General features: G+C 45.1%; 1 protein-coding gene and 1 long non-coding RNA gene across 7 annotated transcripts in view; both read left to right on the top strand.

Moving 5' to 3' along the window:
• Window positions 1-27,455, top strand: part of LOC149977452 (uncharacterized) — a 1,012,103-nt gene that overhangs the window by 432,700 nt on the left and 551,948 nt on the right. The window lies entirely within an intron of this gene.
• Window positions 1-27,455, top strand: part of LOC110490036 (MAGUK p55 subfamily member 7) — a 268,418-nt gene that overhangs the window by 120,986 nt on the left and 119,977 nt on the right. For all 6 annotated transcript variants that reach the window (XR_016486670.1, XM_036944340.2, XM_036944342.2 and 3 more), the window contains 2 exons: window positions 9,181-9,258; window positions 21,117-21,197. Coding sequence is in view for 5 of the 6 variants with exons in the window: in XM_036944340.2 (XP_036800235.2) it covers window positions 9,181-9,258; window positions 21,117-21,197 (159 nt within the window). In the remaining variant the exon portion in view is untranslated. The remainder of the gene's footprint in view (window positions 1-9,180; window positions 9,259-21,116; window positions 21,198-27,455) is intronic.

Below are 27,455 nucleotides of genomic sequence, written 5' to 3'. Positions count from 1 at the left end.
TAAGCGACTAGTTTTGTTTTCAACCCAATAGCCTGTATAAATCTTTTGAATTAGCTTGTTAAAATAAATGCCACGTGGAATAAATGGGTTAGGGTCAGGGTTAAATCACTGCATTGTTTTTTATTTGACGTATAATGAAATCTAATATTGGAAATTGAAAATGCAAATAGAAACCCCGTACTGTACTAAAGGCGTTTGGCTCATTGGCGGTCTGTATTTCTGTAGGACTGGGTTTAGGTGTGTGTGCATGCGCTCCTGGACTCCTCTAGTGTCTCCTTCAGCAGGGAGTGCACTGTCTCTGTCTCCCCATGCAGAATAAACAGGGCCTACTCTGGGGTCCTCTTTCCCAGCAGCCAACACTCTCACTTTCCTAGCTGCGTAGTGCTCCGTAAGGAAATCTATCCTCTAACTAACTTAATGATATGGCTGTCACAGCAACCTGGACCCCTTCTCTTTCTCTCTCTGTCTCCCCCCCCCCCCCCCCCATCTGCTCTTAATAAGCTGTCACATTCTCCAGGCCTTTTCCACGTCAAACGAGAGCCGAGCATGTTCCTAGCAGATCCGGAGCTTAGGCGCCAGTCCTGAATCAGACCTCCGTGCACCGGCCTGCCTCCTCAAGGCAAGGTGCTCCCTGCGCTCCTTTTGCGCTTCAGCCACCTCCAGAGGAAGGCTGAGAGGTCAAATTCAGTAGGGCGACAGGTATCAGTAACGCTCGACACATTGATTTGGTGTTGTCTACTTGCGAAGGCACGGTGGAGGAGGCAGCAGCCTAACTACACTACAACTACAAAACACCACCACAACAGCAAGCCTCTTTCCCCTCAGCAGTCTCAAGTGCTGTCTACATTACCATTTTATGGTTGTTTTAAGGGTCAATTGGCCAGAAGAGGTGCTCTTGAGCTAATTTGAAAGTCTTTGAGTTAGTGCTCAGTGGCAGTTAGATGGTTGAGGATGGCCTTCTCAATGCTCTGTCTAAAGCTTCTAATCACAATGTCCAGGTCACCAAGCCAGACCAGACCAAGCCATCTCCAGGCCTCTGCTGTAAGCCAACCCGGTGTGAGAGAAGATGAGAACACAGCCAGGCAGCCAGCATTCCTCTTCCTCTCTGGCTCTGTGAGACTAAGGGCTAACCTGGGTTCTTGGGTAAACACTGACTGACAGGCATTTTAGTCTCAAGCCTGCACATCTGTCTGTCTGTCTGCCCTGCTTGGTACAGTCCTCCTCACTGAGTCTCTTCCCCTCCATGTGGAGAGGGGTTGATGAGGTGTTCTGGAGTTAGTAGCTGTAGTGATCAATGGATTCTGTTGCCACCAATGGATTCTGGATACTGGATACACTCCGTTGGCTACTGCTGGAAACAGGAGTGGAGGGATGGAGAGGTGGTGAAGAGGACGGGTGGGTGGGTTGAGTAGAGCAGTGGAGGGGTCATGCCGAGCGCCTCTGGCCAGACGACATTAACCAGGAGCTCCAGACCTCCTCGTGGGTCCTGCAAGTCGAAACACAATCCAGCCCTCTCTTTCATCTCTCACTACCTCCATATTTTTGTCTCTCCCTCTCTTTCGCTTTCTTTCTCTCTCTTTCGCTCTTTCAAATTAACTTATTAGCTCAAGAGCACCTCTTGTGGCCAATTGACTCTCTCTCTCTCTCTCTCTCTCTCTCTCTCTCTCGCTCTCTCTCTCTCCCTTCAACCATCTCTCCTTCCATCATTCATTCTGTCTCTCTCTCTCTCTCTCTCTCTCTCTCCCTTCAACCATCTCTCCTTCCATCATTCATTCTGTCTCTGTCTCTGTCTCTGTCTCTGTCTCTGTCTCTGTCTCTCTCTCTCTCTCTCTCTCTCTCTCTCTCTCTCTCCCTTCAACCATCTTTCCTTCCATCATTCATTCTCTCTCTCTCTCTCTCTCTCTCTCTCTCTCTCTCTCTCTCTCTCTCTCTCTCTCTCTCTCTCTCTCTCTGTCTCTCGCTGTTGCTGCTCTGCCAGATGGATGTTATTGTCCCTTTGGTGTTTTTGGAGGATGTGCTCTCCTGTGGTCTGCCTCTCCTCTGTGCCCTCCTCAGAGTGTTGGTACTGGACTGCCATGCCACAGGGGTTCCCTGCCATTGAAGCCAGGGTTACAGACAAAACTTTAAACCTGGTAACCATGACTTTGACCCACAGCAGGGGTTGATGTCCAATACTAATTACTGAAGATAAGGAAGACTGATGTTGTCTTCTTAGGGTGGCTTAAATCCCTTCTGGAAATGTTCTCCTATTTCAAACATTAACATCACCCCCAATTCAGGGTTCCTATTCCTATTCTTGTGTTTATGTTTAGTGTATTGCTGTGTGTATTTTAATCCTGTGGGGTATTTATGGAACGGGACACAACCTAGCCTGGGGGCTCCACTGGGAGATCAGGACACACTGGTTCATTGTAGCCTGTTTTCTGAAGCGCCTCTCCCTGTAAAAGTACACATTCATCCCTGTAAGCCCCTCACTTCAGGGACCTCCGCTCTGCTCTGAGCATCTAGGCAGCGTTTTGCGGGTGAGCGACTCCACCGCTCTTTTAAAAGAGGAAATTCTGTATTTGTCATCCTGCTCCGTCCTCTCCTCACTGCAGTCAGAATCCTTGCCTTTGATTCCTGCCTGTGGCTTTGCATTCTCCTGCCTCTAGCCTTTTGAATACATCCCCAATGGCCTATTCCCTATGTGATGCACTACTTTTGACCAGAGCCCTATGGGCCCTGGTCGAAAGTAGTGCACTAGCCTATATAGGGGAAATTTGGGAGGCATAGGGTGCCATTTGGGAGTCATCCCTAGCCTCTAGTTCTACTCTGGGTTTAGCTTAGCCCCTGACCTGACGTTGCCTGGCTGTTACACACTACCTGAGGTTTTTCCACCGCCCCACACACACACACACACACACACACACACACACACACACACACACACACACACACACATACTTTCTGCCTGCCAGGAGCACTAGCAGTGTATCGCTGGGGGCCTGAAGAATGCAGCTATGATATGTAAAAGCAGCTCGTAATGACTTTAAAATACGTGACGGCGCTGGCTCTGACCTGGGCCCGATCGGCAGGCGGACAGATGCATTCCTGTCCTCTGCTCCACTCACGGACCGAGGCGCCGTTTGGATGCGGTCCTGTAGTTGTAAATAAAAAGCATTGCCATTGGATCTCACATTTTAGCAGCGAAATTCCACAGTAACGAAGCAACAGACCGGTTCCTGGTAACTCGGAGTCGGTGGAACTAGCTAAGCAGATGTGATTCTCATTCTGGAATGCTGGAAGGCACAAGACAGTGACATTCTTTCACCTTGTTTTTCAGAGCGATAGATGGATGTGCAGCAGGACAGATGAAGTAACTAGATCTTCTCCTGTGCCCTTTTATGGGCTGTGGGGTGAGGATCATGAACCCTGTAGGTTGAAGAGATTAGGCTACTGTAGAACAGCGCCTAGTCCTCTGTCTGCAATGTGATTCATACCGGTTATCAGTATTCTACATAAGAGCACAGTTATATCTTAAATCAGAAAGTGTGTCAAACCTGTGTAATGTTGATCTTTAAATCCATGCCTTCAGATCTGTTTGATTCTCTGGGCTATCAAGCCTCTGTCTGCCGTAGAGGCATCCCTGTCCCAAGCCTTAGTCTGAGGGTGAGTCCCAAATGGCACCCTATTCCCTATATAGTGCACTACTACTGACGAGAACCCTATTGGCCTGGTCGAAAGTAGTTCACTATATAGGGCAAGGATGGGCAACTTTAATGGGGGTGGGGGCCACAAAAAATCTTAATGTATCATGAGGGGCAGCAGTTACTTGTGGGTCTGTTGATTGCCCTTTTCATTTATTAGGCAATTTTCTCTTGAATCATACAGTAGGTATTTTTAGAAAAAACTCATGGCCAAAAGGAAACAGATATACCGCAAAATTAATACTATTCATGTTTTGTTTTTTTTGTAATTCAAGTATAAATTTCCAAAGTTACGATAGATTGCCATAGATTTTCTGTTAATTACCAAAAATTACTGAAGATTCCGGTAACTTTGGTAAACTACTGGTAGCTTTGCAACCTGATCTGTGCACTTCTCCTCATCCTATATTACATCCTTTTCAATATATGAAGAGTTCTTCTAGTTTAGCTATGTTGCAACCTAATTCCCTTCTATAAAAAAACACCATAGTCGATCTGTAATGCTCTGCAGGTAACCTAGCGGTTAAGAGTGCTTTGAATCCCGCGCCGACAAGGTGAAAAATCTGTCTGTGCCCTTGAGCAAGGCACTCAACCCTAATTGCTCCTGTAAGTTGCTCTGAATAAGAGCGACTGCTAAATGACTAAAATGACAAACAACATTATGTTTTGTTCAAATAAAATCCCCTACATTTTTTACCCTGGTCGGTGACAGAAATGAAAAAAAGCTAGGGAGAGAGAGAAACAGATGTTTTAATAACACAGCAACTGTAGTTGTTAACAACGTGTCAGAAAACAAACTCTCTCATCCTCATCTCATTATTCTCCTCCTCCTAGTGAGGGATTCTCTGGTTGTGGTTTGTCAGTGCTCCATGTCTGCAGAGAGCTAGAAGGAGGAGGCAAGCGAGGGGGAGAGAAAGAACGAGAGAGCGTGAGACAGAGAGCGTGAGACAGAGAGCGAGAGACAGAGAGCGAGAGACAGAGAGCGAGAGACAGAGAGCGTGAGTGCCGTGCTGCGTAGGCCCATCAGGCTTCATGATCTCCAAGCCAGGTTTCTTCTGTCACTGTCACCCAAGCCAGAGGGCCTACTCCCCCAGCCTCGTCGTGCTGGAATGTCGGTTGGCTGCAGGGACATCCAGGAATAATCGAGGATCCATGGCCTGGGCCCAGCTGTCACTCAACCCTTGGCCCAGCTCCACACTCTCGTCCTGGGATAGAGGGATGGAGCGAGAAGCAGTAGGGGAGTGGTTCTACCTCTCCGATAATTGATTGGCCCTGACAACATCCTGTGTTGTCGTCGCATTCTTCGACAGCAGGTCGTACATCACACATGACAGCTGGGTTGATGTCACTGACAGATCTGATCAAATCAGCCTCTCTCTCCCTCTGTTCCTCTCGCTCCCTCTATTCCTATCTCTCTCTCTCTCTCTCTCTAACTCGCTCTCTCTTTCTCCCCATCTCTTGATCGCGCCACCCTCTCTCTCTCTCTCTCTCTCCACCTCTCTCTCTCTCCCCTTCTTCATCTTTGGCTCTTTCTCTCTACTTCCGGCGCCCTTGTCTACTTCCGGCGCCGACAGAGATGGCCGCCTCGCTTCGCGTTCCTAGGAAACTATGCAGTTTTTTGTTTTTTTACGTGTTATTTCTTACATTAGTACCCCAGGTCATCTTAGGTTTCATTACATACAGTCGAGAAGAACTACTGAATATAAGATCAGCATCAACTCACCATCAGTACTACCAAGAATATGTTTTTCGTGACGCGGATCCTGTGTTCTGCCTTACAAACAGGACAACGGATTGGATTCCATGCAGCGACCCCAAAAAAAAAAAAACTCAGAAAAAGAGGGAAACGAGATGGTCTTCTGGTCAGACTCCGGAGACGGGCACACCGTGCACCACTCCCTAGCATTCTTCTTGCCAATGTCCAGTCTCTTGACAACAAGGTTGATGAAATCCGAGCAAGGGTAGCATTCCAGAGGGACATCAGAGACTGTAACGTTCTTTGCTTCACGGAAACGTGGCTCACTGGAGACTCTATCCGAAGCGGTGCAGCCAACGGGTTTCTCCACGCATCGCGCAGACAGAAACAAACATCTTTCTGGTAAGAAGAGGGGCGGGGGCGTGTGATGAAAGAAACATACAGGAACTCAAATCCTTCTGTTCACCTGATTTAGAATTCCTCACAATCAAATGTAGACCGCATTATCTACCAAGAGAATTCTCTTCGATTATAATCACAGCCGTATATACCCCCCCCCCAAGCAGACACATCGATGGCTCTGAACGAACTTTATTTAACTCTTTGCAAACTGGAAACCATTCATCCGGAGGCTGCATTCATTGTAGCTGGGGATTTTAACAAGGCTAATCTGAAAACAAGACTCCCTAAATTTTATCAGCATATCGATTGCGCAACCAGGGGTGGAAAGACCTTGGATCATTGTTACTCTAACTTCCGCGACGCATATAAGGCCCTGCCCCGCCCCCCTTTCGGAAAAGCTGACCATTTTGTTGATCCCTGCCTACAGACAGAAACTAAAACAAGAGGCTCCCACGCTGAGGTCTGTCCAACGCTGGTCCGACCAAGCTGACTCCACACTGCTTCCACCACGTGGACTGGGACATGTTTCGTATTGCGTCAGACAACAACATTGACGATTACGCTGATTCTGTGTGTGAGTTCATTAGAACGTGCGTTGAAGATGTCGTTCCCATAGCAACGATTAAAACATTCCCTAACCAGAAACCGTGGATTGATGGCAGCATTCGCGTGAAACTGAAAGCGCGAACCACTGCTTTTAATCAGGGCAAGGTGTCTGGTAACATGACCGAATACAAACAGTGCAGCTATTCCCTCCGCAAGGCTATCAAACAAGCTAAGCGTCAGTACAGAGACAAAGTAGAATCTCAATTCAACGGCTCAGACACAAGAGGCATGTGGCAGGGTCTACAGTCAATCACGGACTACAGGAAGAAATCCAGCCCAGTCACGGACCAGGATGTCCTGCTCCCAGGCAGACTAAATAACTTTTTTTGCCCGCTTTGAGGACAATACAGTGCCACTGACACGGCCTGCAACGAAAACATGCGGTCTCTCCTTCACTGCAGCCGAGGTGAGTAAGACATTTAAACGTGTTAACCCTCGCAAGGCTGCAGGCCCAGACGGCATCCCCAGCCTCGCCCTCAGAGCATGCGCAGACCAGCTGGCCGGTGTGTTTACGGACATATTCAATCAATCCCTATACCAGTCTGCTGTTCCCACATGCTTCAAGAGGGCCACCATTGTTCCTGTTCCCAAGAAAGCTAAGGTAACTGAGCTAAACGACTACCGCCCCGTAGCACTCACTTCCGTCATCATGAAGTGCTTTGAGAGACTAGTCAAGGACCATATCACCTCCACCCTACCTGACACCCTAGACCCACTCCAATTTGCTTACCGCCCAAATAGGTCCACAGACGATGCAATCTCAACCACACTGCACACCGCCCTAACCCATCTGGACAAGAGGAATACCTATGTGAGAATGCTGTTCATTGACTACAGCTCGGCATTCAACACCATAGTACCCTCCAAGCTCGTCATCAAGCTCGAGACCCTGGGTCTCGACCCCGCCCTGTGCAACTGGGTACTGGACTTCCTGACGGGCCGCCCCCAGGTGGTGAGGGTAGGCAACAACATCTCCTCCCCGCTGATCCTCAACACTGGGGCCCCACAAGGGTGCGTTCTGAGCCCTCTCCTGTACTCCCTGTTCACCCACGACTGCGTGGCCACGCACGCCTCCAACTCAATCATCAAGTTTGCGGACGACACAACAGTGGTAGGCTTGATTACCAACAACGACGAGACGGCCTACAGGGAGGAGGTGAGGGCCCTCGGAGTGTGGTGTCAGGAAAATAACCTCACACTCAACGTCAACAAAACTAAGGAGATGATTGTGGACTTCAGGAAACAGCAGAGGGAACACCCCCATATCCACATCGATGGAACAGTAGTGGAGAGGGTAGCAAGTTTTAAGTTCCTCGGCATACACATCACAGACAAACTGAATTGGTCCACTCACACAGACAGCATTGTGAAGAAGGCGCAGCAGCGCCTCTTCAACCTCAGGAGGCTGAAGAAATTCGGCTTGTCACCAAAAGCACTCACAAACTTCTACAGATGCACAATCGAGAGCATCCTGGCGGGCTGTATCACCGCCTGGTACGGCAACTGCACCGCCATCAACCGTAAGGCTCTCCAGAGGGTGGTGAGGTCTGTACAACGCATCACCGGGGGCAAACTACCTGCCCTCCAGGACACCTACACCACCCGATGTCACAGGAAGGCCATAAAGATCATCAAGGATATCAACCACCCGAGCCACTGCCTGTTCACCCCGCTATCATCCAGAAGGCGAGGTCAGTACAGGTGCATCAAAGCTGGGACCGAGAGACTGAAAAACAGCTTCTATCTCAAGGCCATCAGACTGTTAAACAGCCGCTACTAACATTGAGTGGCTGCTGCCAACACACTGACACTGACTCAACTCCAGCCACTTTAATAATGGGAATTGATGGGAAATGATGTAAATATATCACTAGCCACTTTAAACAATGCTACCTTATATAATGTTACTTACCCTACATTATTCATCTCATAGGCATACGTATATACTGTACTCTATATCATCGACTGTATCCTTATGTAATACATGTATCACTAGCCGCTTTAACTATGCCACTTTGTTTACATACTCATCTCATATGTATATACTGTACTCGATACCATCTACTGTATCTTGCCTATGCTGCTCTGTACCATCACTCATTCATATATCCTTATGTACATATTCTTTATCCCCTTACACTGTGTACAAGACAGTAGTTTTGGAATTGTTAGTTTGATTACTTGTTGGTTATTACTGCATTGTCGGAACTAGAAGCACAAGCATTTCGCTACACTCGCATTAACATCTGCTAACCATGTGTATGTGACAAATAAAATTTGATTTGATTTGATTTAGCAGCGAGAGATGTGTGTCTGTCTGTGTAAAGTGTTAAAACATGTTTTTTTCCCCCCAGTTTACTTTCCTGTCCTAGGACTAAAACTGGGTTCTGATGTTGCAGTGCTGATATTGATAATGAAGTATGTTGTGAAGCTGTTGAAATGTTTAGTAATCCATACCCACTAGAGCAAATCCAGTGGGTGGATGAGAAGGGGATTGATTGTACATTTGGAGAATGAACTGAACAGTACTAAAGCAGTCTGATGTGCTCCGGTAGCCCTCTGATAGTGTGTTTCTAGTTTGTGTGTTTCTAGTGTGAGTGTGTGTGTGTGTGTGTTGTGTGTGTGTGTGTGCGCAGACACCAGCTACCTCAACTGGGACCCTAGCCTGCCCTCTGCCCTGTGTGTGTTTGCTTAGCCCAGCCTCCCCGCTGACCCTCCAAACCCTCTCTCACCACCACAATCTATCTTTTCTTTCTCTCAATCTCTCCTTTGTTTCTGTCTCTCCTTCAGATCCACGAGAGGCTGCAGCACTATGAGCATCGCAGTCCTGCCCCCGTCCTGGACAGCGCAGGGTCCCTAGCCACTGACGTAAGTAGCTAACTACTCCTTGCCCCTGTTTACACACACAAAGACCCTATCACTACTCCCCCGCTGAGTCGCCTGCTGGGAATCAGATCTGGTTTCACTGTTGTACTTTCTCCTCCCCATGAACTCTGACCTCGCTCCATGTAGCTACCAGGCTCTTCTCATTCTCAGAACCAAATGACTCGCCTGTTCCAATAACACTGCACCCTTAGATCCTACTCCCCCCTCAACCCCCTCCTCCACCATTCCCTCCTATACATCCAGCTCCCATGGCCCCAGGGAGAGAGTGATCATTGTCAGAGGGCAAAAGGAAGGAGGGAGAGTGAGATATGGCAGAAATGGAAGATGGATGAGAACGTCAGGGCAGAGGACAGGAGACGAAACGACAGATGAAAGAGGAGAAATGAGTCGTGGAGCATAAATACAGGATACAAGAGTGTGTGAGAGAGAGAGAGAGAGAGAGAGAGAGAGAGGGGGGAGGTGTCACACCATCACCTGTGGCACGCGGCCCCTCAATTTATTAACCTGTCGTCCTGTCCGCAAAAGTCCAGTGTGTGTGTGTGTGTGTGTGTGTGTGTGTGTGTGTGTGTGTGTGTGTGGACGTGCGTGCGTGCTCCACTGTGTGTGTGTGCTCCACTGTGCATGCGCTTGCGTGTGTGCGAAGACAGAGTGCACACATGGCTGCCAGTAATGTTTTTTTTTCCTTTTGAATGGCCGTTAGTACCGCTGCTCCGATCATCACAACGCTGAAAACCACGCTCATTGTTAACTACACACACACCTGTATAAACCACTGATCCAGTCTGGCTTAGTACTGTAAGTAGAGGAGGAGGGACAGTGATGGTTTAATGGTGTGTTTCTGTTTATTGTAATAAAAGTGCTATGGAGTATTCCTATCCTTGTAAAGAGCACACAGCCATATAGTACCAGTCAAACGTTTGGACACACCTACTCATTCAAAGATTTTTCTTTATTTTTACTATTTTCTACATTGTAGAATAATAGTGAATACATCAAAACTATGAAATAACACATATGGAATAATGTAGTAACCAACAAGTAACCAATATATTTTAATTTAGATTCTAAAAAGAAGCCACTCTTTTCCTTGGTGACAGCTTTGCACACTCTTGGCATTCTCTCAACCTTCTTCACCTGGAATGCTTTTCCAACAGTCTTGAAGGAGTTCCCACATATGCTGAACACTTCCTTTTCCTTCACTCTGCGGTCCAACTCGTCCAAACCATCTCAATTGGGTTGAGGTTGGTGATTGTGAAGGCCAGGTCATCTGATGCAGCCCTCCATCACTCTCATTCTTGGTAAAATAGCCCTTACACCGCCTGGAGGTGTTGGGTCATTGTCCTGTTGAAAAACATATGATAGTCCCACTAAGCGCAAACTAGATGGGATGGCGTATCGCTGCAGACCGCTGTGGTAGTCATGCTGGTTAAGTGTGCCTTGAATTCTAAATAAATCACAGACAGCAAAGCACCCACACACCATGACACCTCGTCCTCCATGCTTCATGGTGGGAACCACACATGCGGAGATCATTGGTTCACCTATTCTGCGTCTCACAAAGACACGGCAGTTCGAAACAAAAATCTCAAAATTGGACTCATCAGACCAAAGGACAGATTTCCATCGGTTTAATGTCCATTGCTCGTGTTTCTTGACCCAAGCAAGTCTCTTCTTCTTATTGGTGTCCTTTAGTAGTGGTTTCTTTGCAGAAATTCGAACATGAAGGCCTGATTCACGCAGTATCCTCTGAACAGTTGATGTTGAGATGTGTCTGTACTTGAACTCTATGTTGCATTTATTTGGCCCTCAAGGCTGAACTCTAATGAACTTATCCTCTCTCATCTGAACGCTAATGAACTTATCCTCTGCAGCAGCGGTAACTCTGGGTCTTCCTTTCCTGTGGCGGTCCACATGAGAGCCAGTTTCATCATAGCTCTTGATGGTTGCTGCAAATGCACTGGAAGAAACTTTCAAAGTTCTTGAAATGTTCCGTATTGACTGACCTTCATGTAGTAATGATGGACTGTCATTTCTCTTTGCTTATTTGAGTTGTTCTTGCCATATCCTCTTTGGGGCAGGTGGACGGTAGCGTCCCACCTGGCCAACATCCGGTGAAATTGCAGAGCTCGAAATTCAAAATACAAAAGTAGTAATATTAAACATTTGTGAAAATACAAGTGTTATACACCATTCTTCAGCTTAGAATATTGGTAATCGAACCGCTTTGTCCGATTTACAATAGGCTTTACGGCAAAAGCATAGCATTTGATTGTCTGAGGACAGAGCCCCGCATACTTCCTGCATTAACATAAATTCATAACCTGAACAGGTGTCACAAAACTCAGAAATAGCAATAAAATAAATCACTTACCTTTGAAGATCTTCATCTTTTTGCAATCCAAAGGGTCCCAGTTACACAATGAATGTTCGTTTTGTTTGATAAAGTCCTTCTTTATATCCCAAAAATGTCCGTTTATATGGCATGTTTGATTCAGAAATCCACCTGTTCCAACTCGCCCAACATACCTACAAAGGAATCTAAAAAGTTACCTGTAAACTTCGTCCAAACAATTGAAACAACGTTTCTAATCCAGCCTCATGTACCCTAATAGGTAAATAATCAATCAAATTTAAGACGGAATATACGGTATTCAATACCGGAGAAAAAGAACGAGGAGCACACACTCATTCACCCGCGCCAAAAGACTTCTTCTGAGGGATACTTCGAAAGAATACGAATACATTTTTCAAAAAACAAGCATGAAACAATTTCTAAAGACTGTTGACATCTAGTGGAAGCCATAGGAACTGCAATCTGGGTCCTAATTATTAGACTTTCCCATAGAAAAGCATTGAACAGTCCTGGATGGATTGTCCTTGGGGTTTCGCCTGCCAAATCAGTACTGTTATACCCACAGACAATATTTTAATAGTTTAGTCACGGTTAAATACGCTTTTTCAAGCTCTGATGCTGCTGATTGTCATTTGTAGCCTACCAAACATGCTAAGTGCCTGGTACTCAGCACTCTATTGTCCCTCTAATCACTCTGACATCAATGCAAATGTGATCGAAAATCAAATCAAACACTTCATAAGAGCTCATGTTGCATAACATTTCTATAGGCTATGCAAATGCATGAGATAACAGAGTTATGGCCTCTTAAAAGGAGGAGGATCACATCAGCTTTCTATAGACTAAGGCCTACTATATTTATTTCTCAACTTTCCTAATATTAAGCACATTACTTGCCTTTACAACAGGAGTATAGCCTACCTGGCTGGCATGAAAATGAACGACGGGAAAAGCATCCTCCATTGGCTATTTAAGTGCATAGAGACAGGTGCATGATAATGGTCCATTCTAAATCAAAACTAATTTCACACATATATGATCTACTATATGTAAAGACAAGATTAAATTAAGAACAGTATTAGTCTATCACCTGTGAATGATACAGTATATTGACACTTGTAAAACAGCGCTTGCCTTTTTTTGGCAACTTTTTCAAATCATAGTCACACACCTCATGTCCATAGGCCTATATGTTTTGATAAGGTTTTTATCAATACTAAAGTGGCCAAATAACTTCTTAAAGTTAAGCACATTCATTTGCTTTACAACTGGTGTAGAGCCCTACCGCAGTAGGCTTTAAACGTGAATGTTCCAAAATGCAATCAATTAGCGGGGGGGGGGGGGGGGGGAACATTCTCAAAAGTCACCGCAAATGTGATTATGCATGTAATGCTTTATTATAAAGGTGCATTTTTATGGTGAAAATGTTCTTCCCCAAACATGCCACCTATGTCAAATCAAACTTTATTTGTCACATGCGCCGAATACAACAAGTGTAGACTTTACCGTGAAATGCTTACTTACAAGATAATAACCAACAGTGCAGTTCAAGAAGATGTGGGTTTCAAGTTTGGGGAAGAATGGGAACAACATGATGCTGCCACCCCCGTACTTCACTGTTGGGATGGTGTTCTTCGGCTTGCAAGCTTCCCCCTTTTTCCTCCAAACATAACGATGGTCATTATGGCCAAACAGTTCTATTTTTGTTTCATCACACCAGAGGACATTTCTCCAAAAAGTACGATATTTGTCCCCATGTGCAGTTCCAAACCGTAGTCTGGGTTTTTATTGCTGTTTTGGAGCTGTGGCTTCTTCCTTGAAGAGTAGCCTTTCAGGTTATGTCGATATTGGACTCATTTTACTGTGGATATAGATACTTTTGTACCTGTTTCCTCCAGCATCTTCACAAGGTCCTTTGCTGTTGTTCTGGGATTGATTTGCACTTTTAGCACCAAAGTACGTTCATCTCTAGGAGACAGAACGCTTCTTCTTCCTGAGCAGCATGATGGCTGTGTGGTCCCATGGTGTTTATACTTGTGTACTATTGTTTGTACAGATGAACATGGTACCTTCAAGCCTTTGGAAATTGCCCCCATGGATGAACCAGACTTATGGAGGTCTACTTTTTCTTCTGAGGTTTTGGCTGATTTCTTTTGATTTTCCGATGATGTCAAGCAAAGAGGCACTGAGTTTGAAGGTAGGCCTTGAAATACATCCACAGGTACACCTCCAATTGACTCAAATGATGTCAATTAGCCTATCAGAAGCTTCTAAAGCCATGCCACCATTTTCTAGAATTTTCCAAGCTGTTTAAAGGCACAGTCAACTTAGTGTATGTAAACTTCTGACCCACTGGAATTGTGATACAGTGAATTATAAGTGAAATAATCTGTCTGTAAACAATTGTTGAAAAAATTACTTGTGTCATGCACAAAGTAGATGTTCTAACCGACTTGCCAAAACTGTAGTTTGTTAACAAGAAATGTGTGGAATGGTTAAAAAACACGTTTTTAATCACTCCAACCTAAGTGTATGTAAACTGAGTTCAACTGTATATTTTCCTCAGATTACACATAATTTTAAATCAAATACAGTTCAGATAAACGCCCATTTATATTAGGTGAAATACCACAGTGTGCCATCACAGCAGCGATATGTGTGACCTGTTGCTATACAAAAAGGGCAACCAGTGGAGCACAAACACCATTGTAAACACAATCATATTTATTTGTATTTATTTTTCTCCCTCTTACTTGTATACCACTGTACATAGCCAATAATATAACATTTGAAATCTCTATTATTTTGAAACTCTTGTGTGTGTAATGTTTACTGTTCAATTCTGATTGTTTATTTCACTTGCTTTGGCAATGTAAATGTATGTTTCCCATGCCAATGAAGCCCCTTTGAATTGAACTCAATTAAGAGAGAGTTGCAGGACAACTTTGTTTCCCTTTCCTTCTCCCTCTCTCCCTCCCTCCCTAGGTCGTGGCAAGCGTCCATCTCAGTATTTCTTTATGGGACACAACTATCAGCCCCCCCAGTAAATTTGTCAAATTACAGCTTTTTTAAATTGACGCTTCCTCGTAAATTCTGTGAGAAACCTCAGGCAGGGATGATTAGATATCATGATAAAAGCCAGAGATGTTTTATCAACGTGTCTAGGAGTGCCCGAGCAGACGACGGCGGTGCAAAACGATTCCAAGCACTTGTGTGGTGTTTTTAAGAAGTATCCTTTTTCAACCACGTCGTTGCTCAGAGCTCGAAATGGAACCTAATTAAGTTGTTGTGTAGAGTGTATGTATTTGACCTGCTATACTAGACCAGGCTCTTGGTTAAATTCATTTTGGGTTTGGATTTCAGTAATGGAGGTTTAATTGATTGCCTAACATAAAATGACACTTCAACCCCTGCCTGCCCTATTGTACTGTCTAGAGCAGTCTCAGCAGGTGACGGCTGTAGCCACAGACCCTCAAGTCCAGACCTCTAGTGCGTGTGTGTGTATGTGTGTTAGCTGGCTCAGCAGGTGACGACTGCAGCCATAGACTCACCAAATGAGAGGCGGTCATTCCCCAGACTGGCCACCGGGTGGGCCCAGAGAGCATTTCTCTCGCTCTCACTCTCTCTCGCTCTCTCTCTCTCTCTCTCTCTCTCTCTCTCTTGCTCGCTCGCTCTCTCTCGCTCTCTCTCTTGCTCTCTCTATTATTTTCTATTAAATTCAATTAAATGGCTTTATTGGCATGGGAAACACATGTTAACATTGCCAAAGCAGATAATAAACAAAAGTAGATAATAAACACACACACACACACACACACACACACACAGGTCATAGGCAGCCACTGACTGCCACTCCACAGTCACAGTGCTAGAGATGTACAAGTGATGAACATTAAATGTCAGGTAGCTTCTTTGTCTCACCTTAATTATCTTTGTCTCAAAGTGTTTAAGACACAGAGGTGAATGCATACTGACAAATACAGTGCCTTGCGAAAGTATTCGGCCCCCTTGAACTTTGCAACCTTTTGCCACATTTCAGGCTTCAAACATAAAGATATAAAACTGTCTTTTTTTGTGAAGAATCAACAACAAGTGGGACACAATCATGAAGTGGAACGACATTTATTGGATATTTCAAACTTTTTTAACAAATCAAAAACTGAAAAATTGGGCGTGCAAAATTATTCAGCCCCTTTACTTTCAGGGCAGCAAACTCTCTACAGAAGTTCAGTGAGGATCTCTGAATGATCCAATGTTGACCGAAATGACTAATGATGATAAATACAATCCACTTGTGTGTAATCAAGTCTCCGTATAAATGCACCTGCACTGTGATAGTCTCAGAGGTCCGTTAAAAGCGCAGAGAGCATCATGAAGAACAAGGAACACACCAGGCAGGTCCGAGATACTGTTGTGAATAAGTTTAAAGCCGGATTTGGATACAAAAAGATTTCCCAAGCTTTAAACATCCCAAGGAGCACTGTGCAAGCGATAATATTGAAATGGAAGGAGTATCAGACCGCTGCAAATCTACCAAGACCTGGCCGTCCCTCTAAACTTTCAGCTCATACAAGGAGAAGACTGATCAGAGATGCAGCCAAGAGGCCCATGATCACTCTGGATGAACTGCAGAGATCTACAGCTGGGGTGGGAGACTCTGTCCATAGGACAACAATCAGTCGTATATTGCACAAATCTGGCCTTTATGGAAGAGTGGCAAGAAGAAAGCCATTTATTAAAGATATCCATAAAAAGTGTATTTTAAAGTTTGCCACAAGCCACCTGGGAGACACACTAAACATGTGGAAGAAGGTGCTCTGGTCAGATGAAACCAAAATTGAACTTTTTGGCAACGATGCAAAACGTTATGTTTGGCGTAAAAGCAACACAGCTGAACACACCATCCCCACTGTCAAACATGGTGGTGGCAGCATCATGGTTTGGGACTGCTTTTCTTCAGCAGGGACAGGGAAGATGGTTAAAATTGATGGGAAGATGGATGGAGCCAAATACAGGACCATTCTGGAAGAAAACCTGATGGAGTCTGCAAAAGACCTGAGACTGGGACGGAGATTTGTCTTCCAACAAGACAATGATCCAAAACATAAAGCAAAATCTACAATGGAATGGTTCAAAAATAAACATATCCAGGTGTTAGAATGGCCAAGTCAAAGTCCAGACCTGAATCCAATCGAGAATCTGTGGAAAGAACTGAAAACTGCTGTTCACAAATGCTCTCCATCCAACCTCACTGAGCTCAAGCTGTTTTGCAAGGAGGAATGAGAAAAAAATTCAGTCTCTCGATGTGCAAAACTGATAGAAACATACCCCAAGCGACTTACAGCTGTAATCGCAGCAAAAGGTGGCACTACAAAGTATTAACTTAAGGGGGCTGAATAATTTTGCACGCCCAATTTTTCAGTTTTTGATTTGTTAAAAAAGTTTGAAATATCCAATAAATGTCGTTCCACTTCATGATTGTGTCCCACTTGTTGTTGATTCTTCACAAAAAAATACAGTTTTATATCTTTATGTTTGAAGCCTGAAATGTGGCAAAAGGTTGCAAAGTTCAAGGGGGCCGAATACTTTTTCAAGGCACTGTATTGTCATTGTATGAAATTGTGAAACTGTCATTAGGATAGACAAACCTGACATATTTGAAGCTGTAGTATACCAGCATTGCATTAAATTCTTACATTTCATAATCTCATCCAGCACTAAGCTCTTTCCGACGGCACTGTCCAAGAGACGTATCATGTCGAAGAGACAGAACCAGCACAAGTAAGATATTCTCCTAACCAGATAATGTTGTGGAAACCTCTGGTGTCACATTAAATCCTTAAAAGACAACCATTAATTGAACAAGATTTGTGTGTCAGTTATAGCAGGTTTTTATTTGCGTTTGAAATAACGTAATCGGTTCTCAGGGATGCGGGAACTGTAAACTCAGTGCTCCACATCAGGCCTCTCTAAATACACCCCAGTGTGGGCCCACCGGCTATGGAGTTACAAATGAAGTACGCTCAGCCACAATCCACAAAGTAGCCCATCAGGTTTTTTCTTCCTCTCACACAGACAGATGAAGAGAGAGAGAATGGAAAGTGTGATTCTAGAGTAGAAGCATCAAGGTAGTGTATAGTATGTTGTCAAACATGCCTCATCTTTACTCCCTAGTGAGTTATGAGCTAAACCTTTTAATAAAACAATAAAAGGGCCTGTAAATGTACGGTTGGTTCTCTCTCTATCTCGTTCTCTCTTTCAGTTCAAATTCATTTTCGATGTAAGGGCTTTATTGGCATGGCATGGGATAGATATGCTTACGTTGCCAAAGCAAATCAAACAGATAATAAACAAAAGTGAAATGAACGATTAAAGAAATAACAGTACATATTATACTCACAAAAGAATAAAGACATTTCAAATGTCATATGTGCAAATAGTTAAAGTACAAAATGGAAAATAAATCAACATAAATATGGGTTGTATTTACAATGGTGTTTGTTCTTCACTGGTTGCCCTTTTCTTGTGGCAACATGTCACACATCTCGATTTGTTTTCAAATTCTTTGTGGGTCTGTGTAATCTGAGTGAAATATGTGTCTCTAATATGGTCACACATTTGACAGGAGGTTAGGAAGCGCAGCTCAGTCTCCACTTCATTTTGTGGGCAGTGTGCACATAGCCTGTCTTCTCTTGAGAGCCAGGTCTGCCTACGGCAGCCTTTCTCAATAGCAAGGCTATGCTCACCGAGTCTGTACATAGTCAAACTTTTCCTTCATTTTGGGTCAGTCACAGTGGTCAGGTATTCTGCCACTGTGTATTCTCTGTTTAGGGTCAAATAGCATTCTAGTTTGCTCAGTTTTTTTTGTTAATTCTTTCCAATGTGTCATGTACTTATCTTTTTGTTTTCTCATGATTTGTTTGGTTCTAATTGTGTTGCTGTCATGGGGCTTTGTGGGGTCCCTTTAGGTTTGTGAACAGAGCCCCAGGACCAGCATTCTTAGGGGACTCTTCTCCAGGTACATCTCTCTGTAGGTGATGGCTTTATTATGGAAGGTTTGGGAAACGCTTCCCATTAGGTAGTTGTAGAATTTAACGTCTCTTTTCTGGATTTTGATCATTAGCGGGGGGGTTTGAGACCCCCATTACTGTGAGGACTTGAGACCCCCATTAATGTGAACCGAGAAATGCATGCACACACATCCAGTCAACTTACAGGTGGCAGGGTGTGTCTGTGTGTGTTTTTGTCCTCTTTTCTTTCCCTCTTCCTCTCGCCCCTCCTCCCCTCGTCCTCTCACACACACCTCCTCTCGCCCTTTCCAGTGGGAGGATTCTCAGAGCTCTTGTGATTTTTCTCATCACTAAGCTAAGGTCCCTGGGACTAAACACCTCCCTCTGCAACTGTACTTCCTGACGGGCCGCCCCCAGGTGGTAAGGGTAGGTAACAACACATCCGCCACACTGATCCTCAACACAGAGGCCCCTCAGGGGTGCGTGCTCAGTCCCCTCCTGAACTCCCTGTTCACTCATGACTGCATGGCCAGGCACAAATCCAACACCATCATTAAGTTTGCTGATAACACAACAGTGGTAGGCCTGATCACCGACAACGATGAGACAGCCTATAGGAAGGAGGTCAGAGGCCTGGCCGTGTGGTGCCAGGACAACAACCTCTCCCTCAAGGTGATCAAGACAAAGAAGATGATTGTGGACTACAGGAAAAAGAGGACCGAGCACGCCCCCATTCTCATTCAAGTTCCTTGGTGTCCACATCACCAACAAACTATCATGGTACAAACACACCAAGACAGTCGTAAAGAGGGCACAACAAAGCCTATTCACCCTCAGGAGACTGAAAATATTTGGCATGGGTCCTCAGATCCTCAAAGATTTCTACAGCTGCACCATTGAGAGCATGGTTGCATCACTGCCTGGTATGGCAAATGCTCGGCCTCCAACCGCAAGGTACTACAGAGGGTAGTGCGTACGGCCCAGTACATCACTGGGGCCAAGCTTCCTGCCATCCTAGTCATAGACAGTTCTCTATGCATGACAAGCGGTACCGGAGCGCCAAGTCTAGGTCCAAAAGACTTCTTAACAGCTTCTACCCTCAAGCCATAAGACTCCTGAACAGCTAATCAAATGGCTACCCAGACTATTTGCACCAACTTTTAACTCTTTTTGACGCTGCTGCTGCTCCCTGTTTATTATCTATGCATAGTGACTTTAACTCTACCTACATATACATACCTCATTTACCTTGACTAACCGGTGCCCCCACACATTGACTCTGTACTGGTAACCCCTGGTAATAGCCTTGCTATTGTTAAGTTACTGCTGCTCTTTAATTATTCATTTTTTTTGTGATCTATTTTTTGCTTAACACTTATTTTTCTTAATTAAAACTGCATTAAGGATCGGACCCTTTTTTAAAACATTTTCGCCTAAAATGATATACCCAAATCTAACTGCCTAGCTCAGGCCCTGAAGCAAGGACATGCATATTCTTGGTACCATTTGAAAGGAAACACTTTGAATGTTGTGGAACTGTGAAAGGAATGTAGTTGAATATAACACATTAGATCTGGTAAAAGATAATACAAAGGGAAAAAAAACATTTTTGTTGTCTTTTTTTTGTTCCGTTATCTTTGAAAGGCCATAATGTATTATTCCAGCCCAGTTGCAATTTAGATTTTGGCATCTAGATGGCAGCAGTGTATGTGCAATGTCTTATACTGATCCAATGAAACATTGTATGTCTGTTCAAAATTTTGTATCAAGACTGCCCAAATGTGACTAATTTGTTTATTAATAACTTTTCATGTTCAAAACTGTGCACTCTCCTCAAAAATAGCATGGTATTATTTCACTGTAAAAGCTACTGTAAACTGGACAGTGCACTTAGATTAACAAGAATTGAAGCTTTCCTGCGAATATCAGAAATGTCTATGTCCTGGGAAATGTTCTTGTTACTTAGAACACTTCAAGAAGTCCAGGATCCAGTTGCAGAGGGAGGTGTTATCTAGGTCTGTGCCTGGGCCTGGGCCCCTGGCTGTGGCTGGAGTAGAGAGAATTAAGGTGCTGCCTGGTGTCCCTCAGCATACATTGGACAGACAATCCCTGTCTCTAGATCATGGCTGGGGCCTCTTTTTGTTTGTGTGTGTGTGTTAACCTGGCCCTGTTAGTCAGCTGGATGAATGTCTGAGTTGACTATATTAATGCTAACACTCTCTCTCTCTCATTCTTTCTCTCTCTCTCTCTATCTCTCTCTGTCTCTCTCTCTCTCTCTCTCTCTCTCTCTCTCTCTCTCTCTTTCTCCCTCTCTCTCTCTCGTTCTTTCTCTCTCTCTGTCTCTCTCTCTCTCTCGTCCTTTCTCTCTCTCTCTCTCTCTCTCTCTCTGTCTCGCTCTCTGTCTGTCTCTGTCTGTCTCTCTCTCTCTCTCGCTCTCTCTCTCTCTCTTTCTCCCTCTCTATATTGCTATATCTCAGCTGTCTGAGGAACTGCAGGTTAAAGGTGGCAGTGGAGGAATCAGAGAGCTGCTAAAACTACTGGCTAAACCCCATGTCAAGGTAACAGACACACACTCACAAACCAACTCTCTCTGTCTCTCTCTCTCTCTCTTGTGCGCTCTCTCTTGCTCTCTCTCTCTATACCTCACTTATCAGCTCACCACAGAACATAGCCTCTTTTCCTCCTTCCCTTACACACTCCCTATTTATTCCATCTTTCTACACAGTACTCAGTCAATCTTGTATTAGTGCATTATTTCATTATTCCATCTCCCGCCCTCCAACAATGACATCATCTCCTAGTTTTACTATAGTCTCTTTCATTTGGGATGCAGCCGTAGGTTCTGTGTCCTCTGTGATACATCAATCCGCTGTTCATCCACAGGTCAGCCAGACAGATATGATGTCACACAAACGGATGTAGCACTTGAAACTTTTTAAAGCTTCTTTCTCTCTCTCCTTTTAACAATTCTCTGGCTGCCTTCTCTCTCTCTTGTTAGACATAAATCTAAATCTCAATGGTTGAGTGTGTGTTTGTGTGATGGAGATAGGGAGGTTTGGATTGCTGAATCAGTCCAGCCGTCTCAGAGTCAGACAGACAGAACGCTGTGTACTGTAGGGCAGAAAGAAAATGGTTACAAGATAAATGTAGTCAGATGGACCCCCTCACAGGAAACAAATGGAGAAAAGGGGAATCCATCATGTGTGTGAATCCATCATCACTGCGGTCTGTAACTCAAATGGCACCCTATTCCCTATATAGTGCACTACTTATGGCCCAAGACTACAGTGCCTTCGGATAGTATTCAGACCCCTTGACTTTTTCTACATTTTGTTACATTAGTCTTATTCCAAAATGGATTAAATATAAACATTTCTCTATCTACATACAATACCCTATAATGACAAAACGAATGTGTTAAAAATGTATTTAATCGTATAAAAAAAGGCACACACCTGTCTATATAAGGTCCCACAGTTGACAATGCATGTCAGAGCAAAAACCAAGCCATGAGGTCGAAGGATTTATCCGTAGAGTTCCGAGACAGGATTGTGCCGAGGCACAGATCTGGGGAAGGGTACCAAAACATTTCTGCAGCATTGAACGACCCCAAGAACACAGTGGCCTCCATCATTCTTAAATGGAAGAAGTTTGGAACCACCAAGACTATTCCTAGACCTGGCCTCCCGGCCCAACTGAGCCATCGGCGGAGAAGGGCCTTGGTCAGGGAGGTGACCAAGAACCCGATGGTCACTCTGAAAGAGGTCTAGAGTTCCTCTGTGGAGATGGGAGAACCTTCCAGAAGGACAATCATCTCTGCAGCACTCCACCAATCAGACTTTTGTGTGCCCCCCCAACCTCTCTTTTACACTGCTGCTACTCCCTGTTTATCTTATACGCATAATCACTTTAACTATACATTCATGTACATACTACCTCAACCAGTGCTCCCGCACATTGGCTAACCGGGCTAACAATCTGCATTGTGTCCCACCACCCGCCAACCCCTCTCTGTTCATCACATATGCACAGTCACTTTAACCATACCTACATGTACATACTACCTCAAAAAGCCTGACTAACAGGTGTCTGTAAATAGCCTTGCTACTGTTATTTTAAAATGTATTTTTACTGTTGTTTTATTTCTTTACTTACCCCCACACACACACACACACATACCTTTTTTTCACATTATTGGTTAGAGCCTGTAAGTAAGCATTTCACTGTTGTGTTCGGCGCACGTGACAAATACACTTTGATTTGATTTGATATGGTAGACTGGCTAGACGGAAGCCACTCCTCAGTCAAAGGCACATGACAGCCGGCTTGAAGTTTGCCAAAAGGCACCAAAAGACTCTCAGACCATGAGAAACAATGCAGGAGTGGCTTCATGACAAGTCTCTGAATGTCCTTGAGTGGCCCAGCCAGAGCATGGACTTGAACCCAATCAAACATCTCTGGAGAGACCTGAAAATAGCTGTGCAGCAACGCTCCCCATCCAACCTAACAGAGCTTGAGGGGATATGCAGAGAAGAATGGGAGAACCTCCCCAAATACAGGTGTGCCAATATTGTAGAGTCATACCCAAGATGACTCGAGGCTGCCAAAGGTGCTTCAACAAAGTACTGAGCAAATGATCTGAATACTTATGTAAATGTGATTTTTCAGTTTATTTTATTTGATTATTTTTGGCAAATTTAAAAATATATACGTATATTGGGTATTGTGTGTAGATTGATGAGGGGAAAAAATATTTATTCAGTTTTAGAATAAGGTTGTAACCTAACAAAATGTGGAAAAAGTAAAGGAGTCTGAATACTTTTCGAAGGCACTGTATATAGGGAATATGGTGTCATTTGGGATACAGCCTCTCCTTCGTATCCATCAACTCCAAAGGGAGGTGCCCACGTATCCCTACAACCCTTCACCCCGATGGCTAGTTCAAGACACTGGTGTGCAACGGAGCGTCTCGCAGCACGCCTCCAATTATTGTATTTTGACACAGGTTATTGGCAGGGCCAACTTCGATCCATCACAAGGGGTTTCTCTCCTGGGCCAAACTCGTCGGGCCCTATAGGGTGAAGGATGGAGAGATGGGAGAGAGAGCGGTCAAAGCATTACACACATACACTTACAAACACTGCCTCTGCCGCTGGGACTGCTAGGTAGGGGCCACTCCTCTGCTGGCCTGAAGGGGCGACAGGTTGAAATGTTCACAACTGCCCTAGCGTATACACACGCACTCACACACACTCCCCCCACATACCCATTTTCCCCTCCCTCCTCTCTGGCTGGCTGTTGCCTGTATGGTTTGGGCCTGCTACCCGGCTTCTCTGATAGTTTTACTGTTCCCTGGGTAAACCGTCACACCGACAGTCTTCTAGCTCCAAGCAGCAGAAGCACTCGGTCACGAAAGATTAACCTCAGCAGAAGCTAGCCCAGCTCAGCGCTGGGGAATGGTGTCAGGGGGAACACTTTGACTGTAACACACTCACTTGCTGAGGTTTGGAAGCTGTCTCTTCTGAGTGGCTGCAACGGATGGTTCTCTGTGGGTTTTAAGCCCCCCCTCTCCCTCACTCTCTCTCTCCTGATGGCTGGATAGGGATCTGACCGTTCTGCCGTGGCACCCGATACCTACCCAGCTCCATGTAAATCGCAGAGTCTGTGTGTAAAACACAAGCAGATGTCTGGGCCCTGAATGGTGTCTCTGTGCGATAGTAACAGTATCACTCTCCATTATAAAATGATCCATTCCTGGGGTGGGACATAAATCACAACTTTTTTAAAGCACCAACCCTCTCACGCATTCACGCATTCACGCACACACACAGGCACACGTGCACACACACACACACACACACACACACACACACACACCTCCCCCTCTTTTCTCCCTTTTATGATTCTTCACACATGAGAAAACAACTCCTGCCCATATTAGCCGCCTCAGAAACGCTAATATTGACAATGATGAAAGTGCTAATTTTGACGGCCGTCTGTTTCTGATGGGGGGGAACTGTGTGTTCTGTTCTATTGGGGTGGGGGGAAGGGTTTCGGGTGTTCGCTGGCAGTGGGTCGGGGTGTCTCTGCCTACCGCATCGCTGGGCTGGGGCTCTCAGAAGTAGAAGGCTGTGTCTCAATTGGCACCCTACTCCTTATAAAGTACACTACTATGGGCACCCTATGGGCTCTTGTCAAAATCAGTGCACTATGTGGGGAATATAAGTGAACGCAGTAGAACGGAGCACAGCGGGGCTCTGGAACAGTCAGTAAAGTGCCAGTCTTGCACTGTCTGCCTGCAGGTTGAAAAATGACTCTGAGAATGACAAGCCCAGCTTAATGAGTGCTAGATGCCAGGAATCCATAGGTTTGTTTGGACAGGCTCAGTGATCTGTTTTTATAGGATCCCTATTATGTATAATGAACACAAACACTGCTCTCAACGTACGGGTCCTAAAAACAGGGTGGATCCAGCCGAACCCAACCCAACCCAGCCCGTGATGCCGGGATGCATCCCAAATGGCACCCTATTCCCTATATAGTGTAGTACTGGGCTCTGGTCAAAAGTAGTGCACTATATAGGGAATAGGGTGCCATTTGTGAAACAGCCTCGGTCTCTCCCTAACCCAATCTATATCGGCGGCCCAACTCCTGCTACAGCTGAATGGTTCAGTTCCAACAAGGATATCAGCTCTACATTAAATTGGGAGACACACACAGAACACTGGCTTTGAGTCATAACAGGACCTGCTCCCTGTCGTTGACCCAGAGGAATGCTTCCATACGGTGGCAGCCAGTGTGTGTGTGTGTGTGTGTGTGTGTGTGTGTGTGTGTGTGTGTGTGTGTGTGTGTGTGTGCTTGTGTGCTAGTGTGTGTCTGGTGTGTGTGTGCAAGTGTGTCAGCAGCCACCACAAGCAAGGGGTCTGCCCTGCCTCTGCCATGTGCTACCTATTAGCCTGGTGCTGTTGTTGCTAGTCTGTGGTTGTGATGGGGAGTTTTTACAAGGCATTACCGGCCAGGCTGTTACGAGCTGTAAGGGGAAAGGAGGGCTGCTGGAATGAGTGTCAACTAGGCCCTGATGGAGGAAGTGGTGGGCATTGATGAGAGGATACTCAGTGTTCAGGATATTAGTTGTGATGGATATCAGGAACTAACTGTGGTCTCCAGGCTTCCTAATGTTAGAGAACTGGGAGTATGGTAACGCAAGACTAATAGGGGTGTAGAGGTAGGAGCAAAACACACGCGTGCGCGCACACACACACTCACACACATAGACACAAGGCTGTGAGAAGGAGAGGGTAGGAGGGGAGAGCTGTGAGGCCTGAGGTGAGCTGGGTTGGGTTAAGGAAGTTATAGAAGCTGTTGAAACAGGAATAAGCTGTGATTGGCACATAGTAACAGGCCTTGGTGTTGTTGACGAACCAGATCAGGTGTTATGAGTGACAGCGACACCTCACCAGGGAGGTGGGGGACACTGCGTGTGTCCGTCCGTCCGTCTGTCTATCCTCGGAGTGAAAACTCCTCTCTCCGGAGTCACATCGGCACAGGGCAGCAGTGTTTCGTCGGCGGTGTTGTTTTCGGAAAACTCTGGAAACTCGATACAACACCACATTAAACGTTTTCTCTAACCTCCTAAAAAGAGGAGAGGAGAAGAAACAAAGAAAAACAGAAAAGGAGATTTGGCCTCAGCAAATCGAGAAAGAGAGAGAGCGTTCCTCTGAAAATATTTGTTCTGTAATATTTTAATCAGCTCTGAATGGAGCACGGTCTGGTGCAGGCTGCTTTAAAAAAACATGTATCTTACCTTTATTTAACTAGGCAAGTCAAGAACAAATTCTTATTTTCAATGATGACCTAGGAACAGTGGGTTAACTGCCTCGTTCAGGGGGGCAGAACAACAGATTTTTCCCTTATCAGCTCAGGGAATCGATCTTGCAACCTTTCGGTTACAAGTCCAATGCTTTAACCACTCTAACCACTAGGCTACCTGCCACACTGGCTAGTGTCTGTTATTATACTGTTCTAGAGTTGTGTGAAGATAAGTTATCTTTACTATTATTACATCATTTGTCCTCACATGAGGAAATGTGTTTCCGCTGCTCCCAGGAACCATATACAAACATGATGACAAAAGATAGTTAGTGCTACACAGTTAAAGCCAGTGTCCATTAGGGTTGGCCTCAGGGTGACTAGACGAAGGCGGTGTGTCTGCTGCAGGTGGAGTCCCAGTGGAGCTTTGGGCACAGCACACCAGTTGTCTCTCCTTCTTCTTCCTCCTCCTTCTCCCACTCCTCTCATCTGGTCTTCTTTAGGAACATCTTGGAACGCTGTAGTGCATCATGCTCCCATGTCATAAAACAGACTGCTCTTCTCCTTCTCTCCTCCTCTCTATCCTTCCTCTCTCATCCTCCTCTTTCTGGTACGTGATTAGACTATGTTTTTTATTTCATGGAAAAAACAGTTTGTTTCCAGCAGCATTCGGAGACGACACGGAGCTGTTAAATTGTTTGAAAAATGAATGCGATCATTCTCGTCTGTGTCGTCTCGTTTTTCCCCCCTCTCTGCTGCTGCTCGTGAGAGTGTGAAATATGTGAGGCAGCTGAGAACTTCATTACTTTGCTCATCGCTGAACATCAGCAAGCTAGCGCTCCCATGGGACCGTCCCGACACACACTCACTCTCTGGAAATACAAAAACCGTTACCAGGGGAGGGTAATTCATTTCTCCGTCCACCCCCCCATGATTCATAGCGTCTCAGCGTGGCGTTAACCCCCTTTTTTTCAGGAAGATCTATGAGTCCAACGATCAGCCTTAAT

This window comes from Oncorhynchus mykiss, chromosome 15 (assembly GCF_057628025.1).
Source record: "Oncorhynchus mykiss isolate SJ-2025 chromosome 15, ASM5762802v1, whole genome shotgun sequence".
Taxonomy (NCBI): Eukaryota; Metazoa; Chordata; class Actinopteri; order Salmoniformes; family Salmonidae; genus Oncorhynchus; species Oncorhynchus mykiss.
The sequence above is the reverse complement of the archived record's forward strand: the minus strand, read 5'-3'. Positions and strand labels throughout refer to the sequence as shown.